This window comes from Arachis stenosperma, chromosome 9 (genome assembly GCF_014773155.1).
Source record: "Arachis stenosperma cultivar V10309 chromosome 9, arast.V10309.gnm1.PFL2, whole genome shotgun sequence".
NCBI lineage: Eukaryota > Viridiplantae > Streptophyta > Magnoliopsida > Fabales > Fabaceae > Arachis > Arachis stenosperma.
In genome coordinates, this window is record NC_080385.1 from 976277 (window position 1) to 997903 (window position 21627).

A 21627-nucleotide genomic window follows, 5' to 3' on the forward strand; every position below is an offset into this window, starting at 1 on the left:
ATAATATGTAGTATGCAATACTTGCTCGACATCAGAATGAAACCAAAAATAGATATATTAAAACACAACTATGTGACTTCATGCATTAACAAACCAAAAGTAATAAGCTTAAACCATTCATTAAACCAGATGACAGTTGGACTTAGAATAAAACAACAGTAAATCTGTTCACTTTACACAACATGAAGCATAAAGAGTATGTAATAAGTTGCAACCAAAATGAAATCTCATAAATATATAGTATGATCAACTTAACTCTACATTAACAAGCTAACAACTTAAGTAGTCTCTAAGAATTCTTAAAGTTTTTTCCAAGTTTTTGGATGCAGTTTTGTCAACAGCCTCAACTTTCTTGGAGAAATATGTAGTGTAATGTTGTGACTGAAGGAGACTTTATTCATAACTGGTTGACTTGAGCTAGATGTACCTTTCTCCTTGGCAGCTGGTGGTAGTTGTGTTGAGCTTCTGATGGACTTTATCTTGGGCATTCACTGAGGAGTAGCTGTTGGTATTGTCTTGAGCCTAGATGCATGTGTTGTGGGCTTGGGGATGGGCTAGGAATGGGATGACTTGGACCTGGTTATGGATGTTGTGCTGGTGGTTGGTTGAGGCTGTGATGATGAGTTTCCTTGCAGTTTGGACCTCTTCCTCCTTCTGGTAGCAGATTGCACAACAAGTTATGAAATTGATCTCTTTTTTTCTCTATTAGTTTTTTTTCACAGCAGATTGTTTAGGTGGTTGGGCCTGTAATATAGCAAGAAGGAGACAAATTATATGCAGCAACAACATTGCAATAAAACCCTAACATACATATGGTGAAATGAACTTACAGGGAGGGGTGGATTGCTGCATCTTCCTCTCTTGTGACCTGATGCACCACAGTTTGAGCACCTCTGTATCTCAGGTCCTCTCTTCCTTTTCTTTACTGGTCTGTGGCTAGGCTTTCGATAGGGTGGTGGCATGACATCATCGAAGTTAGTGTGCTCCCACAGATCTGAGCCATTGAGAGAGTTGATTATCAAATCATAGCACTTGACATAGGCCTCTCTCTTGTAGTAGTCATCCACATATGAATCCATATCAAGACCCTTGAAGTTTATGCAACTGATGGCATGTGTGCATGGAATTTCACTTAGCTGTCATTTTCAACAAGAACACTCACGAAGAGACAAATCAACAGCATATTTTGCTCAACCCATTTACAACCTCATAAGTCTGTGCAGCAGATCAGTAAGACATCCACTAACCGGCTGCCCTACCTTTTCTCTCTATCTTCTTCCTAATTCGAGGTAAAATTGTTCCATTGAACTTTTGAATTCTTTCTCTATTAACAGCCCATTTACTCATCAGGTACACCCTAATATCTTCAAGCATAGTAATAATGGGATTTTTCCTAGACTCTAATATTGCACCATTAAAGCTTTCGCACATATTGTTTACAAAAGTATCACATTTGGAATGAAAGTTAAACCTGGACCTGCTCCAAAATCTAGGAGGAATAGAGTTGATATGCTTGTGAGCATCCACATTGACTGCTCGGACCACTGGCATTTTTCTCTCCTAATCCTTCTAGTGTGTAGCCTTTGCACACCTTCACATCAATTGCTTCAATTGCAGTCCCAAAAACTTTTTTCTAAAGTTGCTATAGAGATGCCACATGCAAAACCTATGATCTACACCTGGAATTACTTCATCAAAAGCTGGTAGTAAACCCTACAAAGAGAGGTAAAATTGTCCATGCATAAATATGTTAATAGTCAGAGTTAATTGAGTCTATTAATTTAGTTTAACACAATTATTATTTACCTTCTGCTGATCAGACATGAAGGTTGCACTGCCAATTGTCTCAAATCCGAAATCATCAATTAACAGCTTCAGAAATCAAGTCCAGGTATCTTTCGTCTTTGACTCCACAACGGCATAGGCGATAGGGAGCATTTTATCATTGGGGTTACGTTCTAACCTATAGCAGTCAACAGCTTCCCCCCTTGAGGTGTTTTTATAAAGCAGTCGTCTAGCCCAATGAACTTCCTACAGTGCACAAAGCTTTCTTTGCAATCCTCTAGACATACATAAACTCTTTGAAATATGCAGAAGTTGTTCAAGGACAAGTATTGCTGCTCAATCTCAAAATCAGGGGACCTCTGTACCTTGAGCGTCACTGATGATCCTGGATTAGCAACTAGCAACTCCGAGTAGTAATCAGCAATCCTCTTGTACTACTTTCTATACTCTCTCCGTATGTCATCCAACACAGCTTGCCTTGACCTAGCTGCCATTGAGGTTGTAATTGTCAGATTCCACTTTCTTTGTGCCTTGTTCACCAATTCATTGATCTTAACTTTCGAATTATGTTCCACCTTCTTCTTAAAAGCTCTACTCAGCCACGAAGTATGTATTATCCCAACCCTATGCGACTGGCCACAGGTATGCTTAAGGTTCATGGACCGAAGCTGCCAAGTTGCTTCCTCTCTCATCTTAGCGACATATAACCAAAAAGGACAACCAAGCTGACAAGCAGCCCTCACTCTAACCAAGTCAAGCTTGGCATACCTGAGTTCCCTTCTTGTTTGTACTGCATACAATGTCACAGTGTCTTTAAATTTCTCTCTTGAAGCAAAAATTGTTTCCACCTCCCACTTGTAACTAGTCATATCTTTAACATCCTTATAAATTGGATAGCTCCTTGCCTCATAGTTATCTTCCCCTTATCCTTCCTCATCATCTGAACCAACACCAACCTCATGCTCCAAATCCACTTCATCGCTATTGAAACCTTCCTCATCACTAAAATCACCATTCATAACCCCTTTGCCTTTATCAACCCTCTCACTATCCTTGACACTTGTATCTTCCTCAAACCCACTCTCATCATCATATTCATCTTCACTATTTGTAAAATGAATATCGTCTGCACTATCAACCTCAAGATCAGACGGAATAAACTCCTTATCATCGCTGTCATCATTGCTATTTGTCTTACCCTGTTCATTTTTAGCAGCCACATCTGTTTCTAAGTTATCTCCTTCATTAACTTGTTGTACATCATAAACTCAGTTTCAGAAAATTCTTCTGCATCCTCAACCACATGCACCACAAACACCTCAACATGACCCCACAACTTCGCTATTCTACACATCTTAAGTGTATCTTTATCCGTAGCAAATAATTTTAGAGCCTTCTCTAACCATTCATTTGCTGGATCCTTATACCACAGAGCTGAAATGTTCTCCTTTGTGTACCCAAAGTGCCTTAGCTCTGCATATGCCTCAAATACAAACCAGCAATCACTCTCAACATCTTCGATGAGTGTCTTTTGTCCCCCTATATACCACAACGTCCCATCTTCATATCCGAATCGACCCACATGGTAGACAGTCAGAGTAAAGCTTTCCATTTCTCAAAGAGACAAAAAATGTAAATCAAACTCTCGCAGTTTTAGGAAACTAAAAGAATCTGTTCAAACATTATTACGTTCAACCTCGACCAAAACTGTAACAAATACTGCATACATACCTGAATATCCCCAATGATAATGCCGGACTGACCTCTTTCCTCACCCTTGCTAACGATGTCCAAATGCAATTCCGATACTCCTCCAGTGTCAACAGACCACTGCTAGGACATCATTGAACATGAAACATCTCCTTTGAAGTGTGTAATGACAAATGAGATAGTGAATGCCTTTCACGGGAATGAAAACGAAGCGTTAGGGACCCTTAGGAGTAAATGTGTTCGAAAATTTTTGTAGATGGGGAGGGGGAGGATGATTTTAATGTGTTTGTAAAGATTGAAGATGATTTTAATAACAAAAAAAAAAAAGATTAAGAACGAAATTGATTTTGACCCCAACTCTTAGGGACGAAAAAAATACTTATCCCTATAAATTACAATGACCTACCACGAATTACATACAAAATCCTAACATTTATAAGTCATCACAGTTTATATAAATATGAAAGAGGACTAGATATAATTAAATCTCAAATGTTATATTTGTATAATTTAGAGTTCTATATTGATCTTTTTTTTTTTTTTAAATAAAAACTTTAAGTATATTTTTAATTAATGATTTTTATTATAATAAGAATTGAATTATTATTATTATTATTATTATTATTATTATTATTATTATTATTATTATTATAAAAAATCCTAGTTATATTATATATGGTTTCTATTTCAGCTGAGTTTATGAAAAGTTCTCACCAAACCAGTAGTGTATATATATGTAGCATTTTTTGAGCAACATTACAAGTTGAATAACTAGTCTCCATTGAATGAAACCACAACTTGAATTTGGATGTCTCATATAAACATATAGAAATAATCATAAGTACTTCTGAATGCATGATCTCATACATACAAATATATATAAATAATTAACTGATGACTATTGTGTCAAGATAGTTAATCTCAGGGTTTTCACTAATTCCTTCACTGTCATGTTGTATCTATCTCCCATCTGCACCACATATATTTATAAATAGTTTAATATTACAATTCATTCAGAATTTGAGTTACCTATGCAGTTAATTAGTAAAAGAAAAAATATAGATAACAACTCTTAATCAACCAACTTTAAAAAATAAAATTTAAATAATTACTAACTAATAACAATTAATTAGTACAGAGTGCAGTTTAAAAATGCTTATTGACTTGTTGTTGGTTAGACCCCTTATTAGTTATTTAACAAAATTGTTTTTTAAAGATTTTGCAGCAGTTCTAAACTGTCGCTAAATAGATTCACGATATTTGATTAAATGTCGTTCTTTAAAGCGTCTAGTGAAGATTTCTAATAACTATTGGTATAATCACCGGTAAATAAATAATTGACTAAATATTAAGAAAAAAATTAATAGAAAAAAATGCAATAATATATCTTTTATAATTAACTAATAATCGTTCATTGGGGAAAAAGCCTAAAACAAATAATAATAATAATAATAATAATAATAATAATAATAATAATAATAATAATAATATGAGAAAATAATTTGCTTAGTGAATGTAAAGAAATAAATATTTATAAATTTTATTATATTCAAATAACACATAACACTAAATCAATAAGGTGATTAATAATAATGGTCATAATAATTATGTTACCTGAGCAACAATGGTTATGTCTTGGGTTGACTTCCCAAATGGCAAGACACTGTTATTGAGAACCAAAAGATGAAGATTCTCAAGCTTTGTTAGAATTTTGAGCATCAAACCCTTTTGTTTCTCACAATGGATTATGATGAGCACTTCGTTTTGCAACACTCTTACTTTGACCTCAGGAAGATTAATATTATTGCCACCACCTTCTCCATAATAGAATTCATCACAATTATTATTACTATTATAAGAGTTTACTTCTTCGTTATTATAAGACGTGGAACCTTTGTTACTGTTGGATCCACCACCAACTTCTTGTTCTAGCTCCCTCACACGTTGTTGGAGTTGTTTCACGTAGTTGCTAGCATTGTCAAGGATTGATCTATCGTCCATCTACAACGTTATACATAAATTTTTTCATGTTAATCATTATTATAGAACCTTCATTTTAAAATGAAAAAGAAAAAAAAAAACTTCGTTGCATATTTAACTTGTGAAAAAAAAAATATTTTTTTCTAAATTTGAACTTTTTAATCATAATTTAATGGGAAAAATGTATGTTGAGACTTGAGAACGATCTTAGCTTGCATGTGAAGATGGTTTTTTAGGTTTTGATAGATTGAAAGACGAGTAATGATAGAGGATTATCAAAATTTATAATTTTTTATCATCAGTTAATTATTAATATTAAAAAATATGAGATAAAGTATGTTGTTGAATTATTAAACTAAAAAAATTGAGTTGATGACTAAATAATGACAAAAAAAGGAGTCATAAAAAAAAGTAATGATAAAAAATAATAAATTTTGATAATCTTTTAATATTTGTCAATGAAAAACCACTTTAATATAAAAATATTAGTTTTGGCTTTTACTGTTTATACGGTAGAAATCACTTTTTTTTTTTAAATTAAGATAGCTAAAATTTTCGTTTAGATATGGACAAGAATTAAATTTTATATTTTTTTATTTTAAAAAATTTTAATATTATATTATAAAATTTAAATTGATAGGATAAACTATGGTTATAATTTTTTTTTCTAAACTTTATAATAACGCTTTGCTTTGTAAGTTGTGGATCTAGTACACTATATTTTTTAACAAAAAACTTGTGAGTTCACATAATAATTTTTTGAGAACCAAATATATGTATATATATTATACTAAATCATATCAATTTTTTTAAGAATTCAAAGATAAAATATCTTCAAATAGTCTCCTTGATTCAATCTAATAATATTCCGTCTTTGAAAACGACGTCGGATCTAAAGAGTGTACCCGTGTCTTTCTTCTTTATTCACTGATAGTAACATTTTTCTTTTTGCAATGCCTTTGATTATATATATTGTTAATAAAAAATACAAAAAACTACTAATAATAATATTGCTCCAATTATTTCTTTGTAAATTAGATAGTAAAATATTTTTTTGTAAAGGAAATAATACTGATCAATCTCTATAATATATAGTCAATTATAATTTTATAAATTTTATAAAGTAATCAAACTTAAAAACAAAAAAAAATCTTCAATTTGATGACGTATATCTAAAACTAATAATTGAATAGGTGAAGGAGATCCATAAGTAACTTCAAAAACTGAAAGAGGAGAAAATTACAATCACGACAACTTGAATGTGATTGTATAACTTGATTTTTTATACAACTAAAAATAAATATTCAAAATTGATTTTAATAAGAAATTAGAATGTTAAACATTTTTCCCAAAAAAAATTGAAAACTATTTTTCTTAATATTTTTTATAGTTTTTAAAGTATTTACAAATATGTTGAAGTTTATTCTTTCATTAAAAAAATTATTTGTTAGAAATTTTCAAATAAAGACAGCCTGAATTGCTTCTTGGATAAGTAAAAGCAATTAATAAGCAATTTCATTAAAAAATTTAATAAATCACTGGTGTGAACCGTGAGAGTATTTTTAAAAAATAATTTTATAATATTGTATCAAAATTTTTATTATTTAAAAATTTAAAATTCGATCTTTATTTATCCAAAAAATATATATAAAGCTAACGTATTAAAAATATAATTATTTATACATTTTTAATTATTTATCTTTTTATGAGTATATATATCTTAGCAAGTTGACTTTCACTCTTATGTAAAACATGAATAATGCACTAAGATACATAAATTTTCACGATAATAAATTTTTTATTTTATTTTACCTTTCCCAAAAAGCAGCCACATTGTACAAGATTGGATGGCTGGCTAATTGAATAACTAAAATTCTAACAAATAAATAAATTAAACATTGAATTTCAGGAATTTATTTAACAGTCAAATAATAATTGATAAAAAAAACTAAGGACAAAATCGGAAAATCCTATAGAGCTTATTATTATTAGAAGTATATATATTTTTCTTTGAAATAACATAAAACCCATTAATTAAATTTGAATAATTAAAGCATTATTTTAATTAAAAAAATTTCTAACCTTGTTATTCTTGAAGCCACTACTGGGTATGGTGGCTGAAAGTGCAAGCAATCTCTCTTCAAGTTCCCTTTGTTTCTTCTTCCTTTGAGTCTCATCCATAATAGGATCTAAAGCTTCTTCAGCAAAATATTGAATCTCTTCATCACAACCCAATTCTTCTTCATCATCATAACAATAATCATTATTATTGTCATCACCCATTTCCTATTTTTACATATATATTTCAAATAATCACCAAAACAATAATATAATTTAATTTAATTTCCACATACTATAGCATAACATATATAACACATATATATAAGCACTAATAAATTTATGTTAATTAATTTGCTTTTACCAAATCAGAATCCGAAGGCCAATTTTCCCCTGACTCCTCCATTAGTTGGGTTATTGAAAGAAGATAAGGTAGTAGGAAGAATGAATGGATGTGAAAAGAAGTGGGGTTTAGAAGATCAACAAATTAAAATTAAAAAAATAAAAATAAAAACTAAGATTTTGATCTGGGGTTCTATGTAGCTAGGAGAAAAGATGATAGTATAATAGAGTGTGGGGTGTGTAGTGTGAAGTAATGCGTGCAATGCACAATTATGTGATATATTTATATATATCTAAGTAAATAATAATATTTAAAAAAAGGGGCAATGAAGATGAAGAAAGAAGACATAAAAAAAAAGGGGGAAAATAAAAAAACAAAACTGATTATTATTGATGAGTTTCAAGGGGTGAGCAGTAGCAATATATATCCTTATTATACTCGCTAAACATGCAAGTTGAATCCCAGCCGTTGAAATCTTGTTTTTGACACGTGTCAAGAATCGGGAGCATGAGCTGAGAGAGAGGGACAAGTCCGAGCGTGGTTCGCGTGTTCCTTGTTATGTACTAACTAAAATTTATTATAACGAAAGTGAGTTGGGAGCTACATAGTTTGGTTGTTCTTCACTCTTCTCTTCATTCTTGTGCATTTTGTTGTTGTTTTTTTGTTTCTTTTTACTTTATTTTTCTAGAATTACTATGAGGCTTTTATTTCCATGCATAACATCATCACTTCGTAAATTTGTAAGAAGGATGCTCCCATCAAGGCGTGAAAACATCTTTTTGTAAAAATACTTATGTAGTTATGTAAACGCATTATTATTGGACGTATTAATGAATCGGTTATTTTTAAATTTTTTAACAAACTAGAATAAAACCGATTTTTTTTAACAATAAATCTAATTGTTATCAGATCCGGTCGAACCAACCAATTTACATAATCCATTGGATTATGGATTTTTTGTTTTAAAAACAAAAATCAGAGATATATTTATCTTTTTATCAAAAAATTTAAACATAATTTGGTTTAGATTGTGTACATCGGTCGGATTAAATCGGACCTACTAATTATAGTGCAGACAATTGGATTTATTATTGTTACTATAATAAACCGATTTTATTCTAACTTATTAAAAAATAAATTATTAATCAATTTAATAAAGATGTCAATAATATCATGACACATATAAATGTCTTTAAAAAATAGCATTTTTAGTATCTTTATTGAAGTGGTCTCTAATTTGTAATGGGTAAAGTTTCTTATATTAAAATACTGTATCAAAAAATTGTGAGAAACTAAAATTAGACTAGTGTATGTTAACTTGTTAATAGTAATTTTTGGCCTAACGACAACTAATTTTTTTTTTTTAGTTTTTCACTATCTTTTTAATTTGGCAGGACAATGATCAATTTATTGCGAATTGAAACTCTATTTAAGGGTTTATGATGAGCAATGAATTACTGTCTGTACAAGACAATATTCAAACTCTCGATATTTATTTAAGCGGATTAATAAACTAATCACTAAATCAACTCAATTTAATTAACGATAATAATTATTTGATCTAATATTATATTGTTTTTTTTTTAAAGAGATATAGATAGAAGTTCAAATTCTTATTTGTGACGGATTTGTCCTTATACTATAAAAGAGGTATAATTTAGCTGCGGTTTATTTAGAATTTTATAAATCGTCGCAAAATTAATTATCAGCGGTTTAAAAGATTGTCATCTTTAAAGATGCGGAGATTAGAATTCACAAATCACAAATTAATTCGGTTAATCGATTTCTACGAGTTGATAAGTAAGTAAAATATGATTCGTTTAAAGTGAATCAATTTTATCAATTTCAATAACTCGCGAGTTACGCGAATTTGATCCCAAAGAACAAACATTTACAAGTTGGCTCATCATTTGTCTTTTTTATTTTATTTTTTTGTTTTTTAAAATATATAAACATTTGAACAATAAAACTAATCACATTATTTATATTATTAAGACGCACAATATAGTAATACACAGAGAAAATGATGATAGTGACTTAACGATCCTATGTTCCAATAATCGAAGTTGATGAATTTATATTATGCATTATTCTTAATATTCTAGACTTGAAGACTTGTTATGTGGTAATTTGTTAACTAGACTTTTGTATTTTAATTAATTTGACATGAAAATGTACAAAATTCCACGACTTCTTTGGGGGATGAGATAAGTTTGATGACTCAGCTGAAGTGAAGAATTGAGTTTCTCATGAATTATGAAACTACTTGCATTATATGAATATATGTATAATATTAAAATTATCTATACTTATTTTAAGTAATTTTTTAAATATTTTTTAAATAAAAATCAATTCATTTAACTCGTCAACTCAGCTGGATTAAGTTGAATTAATATTTTTTATACTATAATAAAAATATAATTATTTATATTATTTTTTATCGATTTAAATTTAAAAAAATAATATTATAACATGATATTATAATTTTATATTTAAACTGTTTAAAACTCAATGTTTGATAAATTCTAAAATTAAAAAAATAGCATAAGACAAAAAAAAAGATAAATATAAAAATCAAACAAATTTAAAAAGATTTTATTTAAAAATATTAAAAATATAATCATTTATATTACTTTTTATCTCAGTTTAATTCTTTTTTAATAGAGTAAATGTCTATTTCCATCTCTAATTATTTGGACGATAGATTAAGAGCTTATTTGAAAAGTTTTAAAAGTAATTTTTTTTTATCTTTTACTTATGAAAAGTAGTAGTATTAATATTTGGTGTGATTTTTAAAATCAAATTGCAGCTTTCTAAGAAGTTATTTAGGAGTTTATAGAAAAATTAAAAGAATAATTTTTCTCATAATACTATTACTTTTTATCACATTTCTATAAAATAAATACTTTTAAAATTAAAACTAAATACAAAATAACTTATTTATAAATTACTTTTAATATAATTATTTATTATTTAAACTATTTTATTAAAAAAATTTAATTAAGTTGTTTATCCAAATTAAACCTAAACGCCTCCCAACATTGAAAATTACTTAAACAGTCTTACCCCGCAGAAAATCCTAAACAAGAGCAAAGTTCATAATCCATCCTTCTACCCTTTCCTCCCTTCTTCGCCACCTCCGGTGCTATCTTTGCCTCTGGAAAGTTTGTAAATCCTCTGTCAAAATCCTCTCCTAGTGTCGATTTTTGAGGTGATGTATTTAGAATTAATGTCATTCCAATTGAAGATAATGAAAGAGGTGTAAAACTCGAGAAAAAGACCTTGGAGTTGATCCCGTACATAGAACTCAACAAGGCCCAAACAATAAGGAGTTGAGGGTTCACTGTCTTACATGCTTTTAGAAGGTTCACAAACCAACGACGTGTGTAAAATATCATTAATGGCTAATTGTAAAATTTAATTGGCTCAATACTTAATCATCAAAAAAATTAAATGATTCTACATCATTAGATGTAATTTCATACCATTAAAAATATTATTAATGGTTAATTAATGGGTAAAAACCATAAAATCTGTTGGCCTCTTAGACTTTCTCTTTTTACAAACACCTTAAGGCAGTATTTGTTTTCAAGAGCAGGACAGGACAAGACACTAAGAACAGGACAGGACAAAACACTGATGAATAGAGACACAAAATTTTGTGTTCTTGTATTCTGTTTGGTGATAAACTAGAACAAATTACGAAAATTCAATTTATTTTCATTTTATTTTCCATTTAAAAATTTTGAGATGAAAAACATAACAATAAAAAATATAATTATGAAAAATTATCAAGAATAATGAAAGAAAAAATAAAAAATAAATTGTGTCTCTTGTTAGTGTCTCTGTATCTTTTTTATCAGGATGAACATAAAATACACTAATTCAATGTCTCTGGACACATTGTTTCTGACCATGTCTTTTCTGCTAAACACGATCGTGTATCTTAGTGTTCTTGTTTCAGTGTCCTATCTTTATAAACAAATGCAGTCTAATTGTACACTTTTGTTAATCTTGTTATTGTTGAAGAGGGAGAGGGTATAAAATTTGCAAACCTTCCAGAAGTGAAAGTAGTCGTAGGAAGTGACAAAGAAGGAACGAAAGGGTGGAGGAGTGGATCATGAACTTTGCTTTTGTTTAAAATTTTCAATAGATTTATTCAACCAGTTATAAAGGATGCGAAAACCATTTCTTTAGGTAGATGAAGAATAATTTTCAATTGTTGAGAGACGCTTAGTCCATCATCCAAATAATTAGGAACCGAAATAGACATTTATTCTTTTTAATATCAACTCGCTACTCGCGACGAACTAATTCGAACCCCATAATTTGACAACTCTAGCGTTATGGTAGGGTCGAAAACTAGAAATTTCTTTTACCTTTTGTACCTTCAAACTATAAGGGGCAGAATAATAGACAAAATAAATAAGAGGACAAAAAATATATATTAACCTCTTTGCCTCGTTAAACCACTATCCGAAGACCGAAGACCGAAACTACCCCGCCAATTGTATGTCCACAGTCCATGACAACGTTTTTCGGCGAGAATAATAATACTTTTTCCCCAAACATTAATATCAAAAATAAAATATTCTCTTTTTGATTGGAAGTTGGAACCCATAAAAGAGTTCACCTTACAATGTTAGCTAATTAGCGGATAAAATTTTATGTTCTTGTATCTTATTTGGTGATAAATTAAAATAAATTATAAACATTCAATTTATTCACATTTTTTCTATTTAAAAAAATTTGAGATAAAAAATATAATAATAAAAAATATAATTATAAAAAATTAATAAAAAATAATAAAAAAAAATAAAAAATAAGTTGTATTCTTTGTTAGTATTTTCGTATCTTTTTTATCAGAATTGATACAAAATACACTAATTCAGTATCTCTGTCAATATCTCCTCTGCCAAACACGATTTTATATCTCTGTGTTTCTATTTCAGTATCCTATCTTTATAAACAAACGCAACTTGTTATTAAATATCAAATTAATTAACTCCATGTAATTTTTTACTCAATGTAATGAGACTCATCACAATCGTAGAATATACTACTTATCGTTCGTTTAAACTTTTAAAGTAAATAATTTTATAAAACTATAACTAAGAATATTTATTCTGTTTTGTTTTACTATTATTTTCATCCACTCACACAAACTTTAGAATATATATTAAAACAAAAATATTATTTATATACTAAAATTAATTATTATATATTTATATAAAAAAATATTTATTATTTAACTTATTTTTATATATATTTTATAATTTAATATATATTTTATATTAATAATTAATTTTAGTGACTAATTTTAATATATAATATCAAAAATACATAAAAGATAACATTTAAATTTGTGTTAGTATGATCATTACCTTTTAGTAGTGGTGGGGTATAATTTCAGTACGGATATTAGAAATATGGATGGATCTAAATGTCACTATATACATGCATGGTGGTCACCATTTGAAAAAAGATATAGACTCTTTTAACTTATTTCCTTTGGAGGTTTGCAACAATTTATCTTTCTTCAAACATATATCTAAATATAAGCTAAGTTAATGTTGCTGTGTGTGGATATTTGTATTTATTTGGATGTTATTAAATTGATAAAAAAATTAATAAAAAAAGTTTTTATTTTTTAGTGTATATAATAAATTTGTAATAATAAAAATAAAAATATAAAAAAAATCTTTTTAAAAAAATTACAATATATATATATTTTTAAAAAACATATTTTATATAATTAATAAATAAACAATTTTTATAAAAATATCAAATATAAAATTATTTTTATTTTTATAAATTTTTTTAAAAAAATTATTAATAAAATATTTTTTTTAAAATAAGTCCAAACAAATTTGAGAAGACTAAAAAACAACAACTACCACCGCTACTACTATATGACCAAACCAAAACTATGCACCAAAAATCAAAGTTAGAACGGTGGTTGAATAACGAAAATGGTAGAATGGCAGTTAAAGTTGTCCACATATCATATGATGCCACGTGGGAAATTTTAAACAGTTTCGGAGTGGGACCCCCTTTTTTCTTTCAGACTGGAAAAAAAATATTAAAGCTGACAAATAGCTCGGTTTATGCTACAAAAATGTGTAAATATAGTTAAATATTGAAAACATAACGTTGTAGCAGATATAATTTTTGCATATATATGATATGATATATATGATGCATGAGAGGGAACCCTCAACATAAAAACACTCACGAAAGACACATTTCATGCACATTTCACAAGACATATATATAATTAAATACTTTTAAATAAATATTAGTATATTACTCAGTTAAATAATAAAATTTTATTTTTATATATATCTTTCCCAAAAAACCAGTTGTTGTTATTTGGTGTCACTTTTTTATTTATATAAATATATTATTGAAGGAGTGTAGAGCATCGCTTTTTTTTTCTCAACAAAAAGTTTTTAATTTGATGCTGATAATTTTTTTATTAAAACTAGGTTGCGTTGTTTTTTTAGTTCTTAAAAAAATATTATTTTAGTTTTTAATATTTATGTCAAATTTTATTTGGTTTCTAATATTTTAAAGTTTTATTTTTGTCCCAAAAAACTTTAAATAAATTTAATATTATTTTACCGCTAATTTAATAGTAATAATTAACAGAATGAGTAATGTAAATATTAATAACATTATTAATCAAGTCATATCATTTTTATGTGTTAAAAGAAATATAACTAAAATTTTTTTAATTATTTTTTAAATAAAAACTCCAAATCCAAATTAAACAATCAATCATCAATATTTCTACCATTAATTTTTTTAGTGACTAGTAAAATACTGTATTGATATTAATATAAATATGTTAATTTGTTTCACAATTAAATATTCATGAATTTTTTGCCTCAATTAAAATTTTTAGAGAAAATTAATAAGATTTATAAAATTAAATAATAATCATAAAAAAATTATCCCCAGGATAATTAAAGAAACACAAATTAAAATATTATAAATTAAAAAAATACCAACAATAAATGGTGGTGATTTGTAGCCGTAGCAATTAGCTTTGAATAATTGGGAGGGTAAAAAATGGCAGCAAAAACTCGCCGCAAAAGTATTTAAAAAAATCGTGGCATCCAATAGCGGCGGTTAAGGAGCGTCGCAAATATACACTATAAATTACCCTTGGTGAAACCGCCGCTATTCAAATCGACGCAAAATACCTGAATTGCGGCGATTATACCAGCGGTTGCTGGAAACTGCCACAAAATACAACCCCCGCGCTCTTATGGGTGGTGTTTCTTGAGCCGCTGGTGTTCGGTTTTGCGACGGTTTTGCCAAAAAACCGCCGCTAAGCTCCGTTTGTCTTGTAGTGTATTGTTGATGAATCAATTTTACTTACATATTGAAATCGAATGCTATTAGCTATTCAATATACAAATTGTTTGTATCAAATTTAGTAGTAGAACAGTATAAATCCACTTAAAACTTTTTTGAAATTGAAATAGAATGTTTGAAAATTTTTAAGATCGAAATGATACGTTTGAAACATTAAAAACTAAATTAGGAATTGACCCAAATATTAAGAACTAAAATAATATTTTATTCTAAAAAATTATAAATTAAATCAATTACCAAATTAACTTTTATATTACCAATAGAGAATTCTAACTTAAATTCGTATAAGATTCGGTTCTATTCCTTGGCGGTGGTACATAGTAATTTTATATGTCTTAATGATTCTTTCCTAGGCTCAGTACCAACTTGCAAAGTGTCGATTAAAGAGATGTTTATTAAAATTTAACGACTTAAGGGGACAGTCACACTAAAAAATATTAATTAGCTTATATGATAATATGACAAATCTTATAATTAATATTTTAGTGTTAGTCTTGACTATATATATTAAGTAGTGTGGAAATTAAAGGGCCACATGCTTCTTCGCAATAAGTGCAAAATAATTTTTGGCATAAAAAAACTATTTTGTTTGCTCTAAGGAATTTAATTATTGACAAAATATTTTTTTAAATAGACATTTTATCAACTAAAAATATTAATTTGACAAAATATATGGATTTAAAAATCAATTTTTGATTTAATTTTTTGTAATTCTACTTAAAAAATGAGATATTTTCATTTTTAAACTTTGATGATTTGTGTTAAATTTTTTTTTCTTGCGATTTGAATAACCAAAAATATAAAAAATTGAAAAAGGGTCTAGTTATCCAATTTTTTTCTTACCTTTTTTATGTACCTTTTAAATGATTTTGTAAATATTTCCAAAAAAAAAACGAAGTGTGAATTATTTGCCATTTATAAAAAAATTGTGCATTTTATTAAACTAAGATCATCTTTAGACGAGAACAAATGCTATTTATTCATTAAAATAGTAATTTATTCGGTAAAAGATTTGTTTGGGTGAGTTTTTAAGAAAATAATTTTTTTTAGTTTTTTTTTTAAATATCTTATGAAAAAATAAAAGTAATTTTATGTTTGGGTATCTTATGTAAAAAGATCTTTTTATCTATTAATTATGTTTTGGTATAATAATATAAAAGTACTTTTTTATTTATTTATTATATGAAAAACATCTTTTTTTAAGAAAAAAATCTTTTAAAAAATATATAAATTACAGCTTTTCAAAAAAAAATATTTTTTAATACTTTTATTTTTATTACTAAAAATTTATTAAATACGCCAAAAAATATTTTTTTTATTTTTTTATTAAAATAATAACACGCAGACAAATACAAAATATAGTTGAAAATATAATAGAGATTTTCAGATATTGATAGTTTGATACTTCCTCTGGCTTTCATTAACTATTTATTTTTAATATTTTTATACATAACTTTCCAGCCAGATAATAAATTTATATAATATTAAAAACAGTTGAGTCATATTTTTCATCAACGTGCTCTAATCAATCTCAATACAAAATATTATTTTTAATAAAAAAATATATAAACTATCTTTTAACTTCTATCATATCAATATATCAAAATTAATTTTAATCTATATGTGAACAATTAAAATTAAATGATTGATAAAAACGAGTGATGATTTACTCTCATGCATCTCATTTAATTTGATCATGAAATTGTTGTGTGTCCGATATATATATATATATATATATATATATATATATATATATATTCAAATTTCTATTTTTTAATTAGAATTTAATTTTATACATTAATAATATAAAAAAATTTATACAAATATATAATTATGTATTATGATATTATTAAAATAATCTAATTTTTAAGTTTAAGAAACCATGTTATGTCCCAGATACATAAACGAGATACGTTTATATTTCGATTGTAATTTCTGAGTATCAAAGGCTGCTGTGCCATAAGTATACTTAAAGGTGTATATGGGCCGGGTCACATTGGATTTGACTTAATTCAGATCCAACCCGAAATATAGACAGGGCCTAATGTTTAGACCCTAACTCGATTCTAGACCCGATAAAACCTACGCACATTTGGGCGGGGTAAAAATCGGATAAAAACCGGATAAAAACTGGGTCTTTAGCATATAAAAATTATCTAATCTCCAACTTTTATTTCACAATTCACATAATAAAATTCATTTAAAAAAATATAACAAGAACCAACCATTCTCTAAAATTAAAGCATAACCATAATCAATACTAATATTGTCTAATACCAAATATTTAAATCAATACAAATAACACAATATTATGTATTAGTGTAAAGTCTTATATATGTTAAACATAAAATATTAACTTATAATCTTATAAATGACTAATAACACAAAATATTAAAGTTTACAATATTTAAATTTCACATAAAAATAACCATCATCTAACATAAAATATTAATTGTATATGATGACCGAACCATCGGACCGAGTTCGGATTACCCGAACTATGGCTCGGATCCGACCCGAAATAATAACTGGGTCTATTTTTGAGATCCTTATCCGACCCTAAACCCGATAAAATCACACTAAATTAACCTCTAAAGTGTTTGGAGTTGGACCGAATCTTCGAATCAAGTTGAGCCATATACATCCCTAAGTATACTATATTGTCACCACTTATTATTACCTGCCACTTCTTACGAGGCTCCACAATAATAACCACGAGGACGTTGTTACACTTTTCATCATTTTATTTTATTTTATGCATTATTGTTCCAATAGAGTTAGTTTACTAAATTAGTGAAAAAAGAGAAAATGAATTTATGTCAGAAAAATATCTGTATATACATAAAAAAAGAAAATTCGTTTGTTTAGAAAAATATTGATATATATTAAGAAAATATAAAGTAGTGAACTTTTGTTTTTAAGGCTGCGTTTGTTTATAGAGACAGAATCGTATTTGGTAGAGGAAACATAGACAGAGATAATGTGTTCAGAGATACTGAATTAGTGTATTTTGTGTCCATTCTGATAGGAAGGATACGAAAATACTAACAAAGGACACAATTTATTTTTTATTTTTTTCTTTCATTATTCTTATTAATTTTTTATAATTATATTTTTTATCTCAAAATTTTTAAATGAAAAAAAATGAGAATAAATTAAATTTTCATAATTTGTTCTATTTTATCACCAAACAAGATAAAAAATACAAAATTTTATGTCTCTATCTATCAATATCTTATTTTATCTTATTTTTAATGTCTTATTCTATTGTGTTCTCAAAAATAAATGCAGACTAAGAGACGAGATAATACTTGAGACGGAGAATTATAGACAGCATAACTAAACAAAAGAGTAATATTAGAAACTTATTAACTTTCTTTCAATTAACATTAGTCAACTTTTTAAATTATTTTATTTATTTTAAATTTTAAATCTTAAATTATAAGCCATTAGTGCTAAATTCTAAAATTGACTAATCTTGGCTAAACTAAAGTTGGCTTCCTGTATTTTTTCAAACAATTTTTTTAAAAATAAAATTTTATTTTACATTTAAAAATTCAAATTTTAAATATAATTTTGACTTAATGTTAAATCGTTAAAATTTAAAATTCTATAATTTTAAAAGATTTTAGTATTTATGGATACTAATATAAATAATAAAGTTCTATAAAAAAAAAGTTAGGTATATTTTTTATTTTTAAAATTTGTTAAAAATTTTAAAAATATTTTTAAATTTTATTTTATTTCAATTTTGTTTCTAAAATTTTTTATTTGTATATTAGATTATCCTAATTTTGCATGTAATTCCAAAACAAAAAATCAGATAAATAAAATTAAATTAATTTGCCTTATATTTAAAGATTATATTTATTTTATTTTAGACAACATTTTTGGAGGAGATTGGAAATAAGAGTTAACAAAAATGATGATAAAAAAGGAAGGATAAAAGTAAAAATAAATTTTAATTAATTTTTTACTACTATAAAAAATTGAAACAACAGCAGCAAGCTATGTTTTATATCCTACTTAAATTTTCCATTATTTTTTACAATTCACTCAATGTACTTAAATCTCTTTACTTGTAATTAATAGGATGTATTTTCATAAATTTTTCACTTTTACGTTAGTATTTTTACTAATTGTACTGAACTTAAATTACATATATTCTATCTTATTATAAAAAATAAAAAATAAAAATAATAAGTGAAAAAATGAATAAAATTAAAACGAAATAAAATGTTAAAAATAAATTAAAATAAAATAAAATTTATAAGTAAAACTAAAATCGCTTGAGAATTTAAAATATATTTTTCTCCCAAATTCATATACAACAGTTTTTTACGAGAAGGTAGATAGAAGTCAAACATATGTATTACTTTTATGAAAAAGTTTATTATTTTAATACAAAAATAAAAAAAATCAAACAAATAAAAATAATGATAAAAATTTAAATTCAATATTTTTATAAATATTTATACCTAAATAAAAAAAATTGTAATGAACAACACCATCACTCGTAATAGATTTTGCCAAATATAGTTAAACTTTCCTTTTAAAGAAAAAAATCCTTCGTCCTATCATCTGCGAAGGGAAAAAACAGAATTTATCCATTCCATAATTCTATAAATAATGCTGTATATGATTGGGTTTATGATGTAACGATAAAAATTCGCAGTTATCTCTTATCTTTATAAAAAATTGATATTTAATAATTATTAAATAATTTAATAAATTTAATTAAATTATTATTTAATAATTTTTTAATATAAATTTTATATAAAAATAATTATACGTTAGTATTTATTATTTATTATTTATTTTTTTTTTCTTTTAACATATTGTGTTGTACAGTGTCGGTGCCGTCACATGTTACATATGCATGTACATAGTACATGTTGAACGTATTACAAATTTACAATAATTAACTGCACAATCAACGCTTTCTTCTTCCTTTCTTTTTCGTATAGGTATTCGCAGTACGGATTGGATCGATTTTGAGTTAAAAATTCATTCGATTCGAACACTAATTTTACTTGTAGTATGATTTAGATTGGATGATTTTTTTAAAAATTTTTATCCGATTTGATCTAATTTCAAGTGGTTTAGATTGTATTGAATTTGCGGTTTTGTACATTAAATAAAGGTTTAATTACTCTATTGGTCCTTATAGTTTTGCAAAATTCTCAATTAGATCTCTATATTTTTTTCTCTTTTAATTTGATCCCTGCACCAATTTTTTTTTTTCAATTAGGTCTTTCTTGATAGTAATTGGTTTAATTGTATAGAGACCCAACTAAAACAAAAAAAATTGGTGCAAGGACAAATAAAAAGAAAAAAGTATAGGGACCTAATTAAAAAAAAATTAGTGCAAGAACTCAATTATAAGGAAAAAAAGTATAGAGACCTAATTAAAATTTTTGCGAAACTATATGGACTAATAGAATAATTAAACCTTAAATAAATTAAATACATATAACAAGTTTCTAACATCAAATTTTAAATAATCAATAATGACATAAGAAGTTTCAACAATATTTTAAAAAGCCAACGATAACATAACAATAGAAATAAAATTATAAGTTAGTTAAAATAAATAAATAAATAATATTTTGAATATAAAATATTTATTAAATAATAATAATACATAAATAATATAAAAATATATAACAAATTGAACATATTATAAGTATAATTGTAAATATAATAATAAAATAATATTATAACACATTGTGCGGTTTGAATTGGATCGGATCGGTTATAAAAAATAGATTCGAAATCTGATCCGATCCAGCAGTTTACAAAAAATAGAATCCAATCAAATTTGAATTAGGTGCAGTTTTAATCGGTTTTCGATTTGGATTGGATTGGATAAGTGGTTTAATTTAGATCCGTTTGAATTTGAACACGCTTGCTTTTTTTAACCTAAATTAGATTATATTGTTATCTAATTGAATTTATTTTTAAATAATTATATTATTATTTAAAATAAATTTATTATTAGTTAAATAATATATATATAATCAAAGTACGTGTCAAGTTTTAGACCATTCAATTAAAAGTAAAAATTTGTGCATTAGTTAAGACTTTAGAAAAAGTTGGTGTTAAAAGTAAAAAATTTGTTTTCAGGTAAATAAATTTAAATTTTTTTTAGATATTTGTTTCCAAGTAAAAATAAATTAAAAGCAAAAATTTCTAGATATTTAAAAATAATATATACTTCAGTAGAGAAAGTGCATTAAACATAAAAGAGGAAGATAGAGAGTATGTTTTTCTTTCTTGGCTATATATAATACTTCAAATTGTCTTTCACCAAGAGAAAGAATTTGATCACTATGTCTATATATGTTAGTGTTTATTAATTTCCTTTT

The 21627-nt window shown here is 26.4% G+C and overlaps 1 protein-coding gene and 1 long non-coding RNA gene across 2 annotated transcripts; both read right to left on the reverse strand.

Annotated features, from left to right (window-relative positions):
* Window positions 1–292: 292 nt before the first annotated feature.
* LOC130951648 (uncharacterized) lies at window positions 293–3790 on the reverse strand. Its single transcript, XR_009074045.1, has 3 exons — window positions 1807–3790; window positions 831–1713; window positions 293–744 (listed from the first exon to the last, which is right to left on the reverse strand). It is a non-coding gene; the product is annotated as an uncharacterized LOC130951648 (long non-coding RNA).
* A 419-nt stretch (window positions 3791–4209) lies between these two features.
* Window positions 4210–8252, reverse strand: LOC130951091 (transcription factor NAI1-like). Its single transcript, XM_057879702.1, has 4 exons — window positions 7898–8252; window positions 7558–7761; window positions 5110–5496; window positions 4210–4465 (listed from the first exon to the last, which is right to left on the reverse strand). The coding sequence occupies exons 1-4, from the start codon at window positions 7937–7939 to the stop codon at window positions 4394–4396; spliced, it is 705 nt and encodes a 234-aa protein (XP_057735685.1). The 5' UTR covers window positions 7940–8252; the 3' UTR covers window positions 4210–4393.
* Window positions 8253–21627: the final 13375 nt, after the last annotated feature.

What these genes read in the sequence shown, in the direction of transcription:
- LOC130951091 (XM_057879702.1), bottom strand. Translation starts at nt 7,939, where the DNA reads ATGGAGGAGTCAGGGGAAAATTGGCCTTCGGATTCTGATTTG. An exon ending in GTGGCTTCAAGAATAACAAG is followed by an intron (nt 5,497 to 7,557) that starts GTTAGAAATTTT and finishes ATAACGTTGTAG; the next exon opens with ATGGACGATAGATCAATCCT. An exon ending in ACATAACCATTGTTGCTCAG is followed by an intron (nt 4,466 to 5,109) that starts GTAACATAATTA and finishes TATGTGGTGCAG; the next exon opens with ATGGGAGATAGATACAACAT.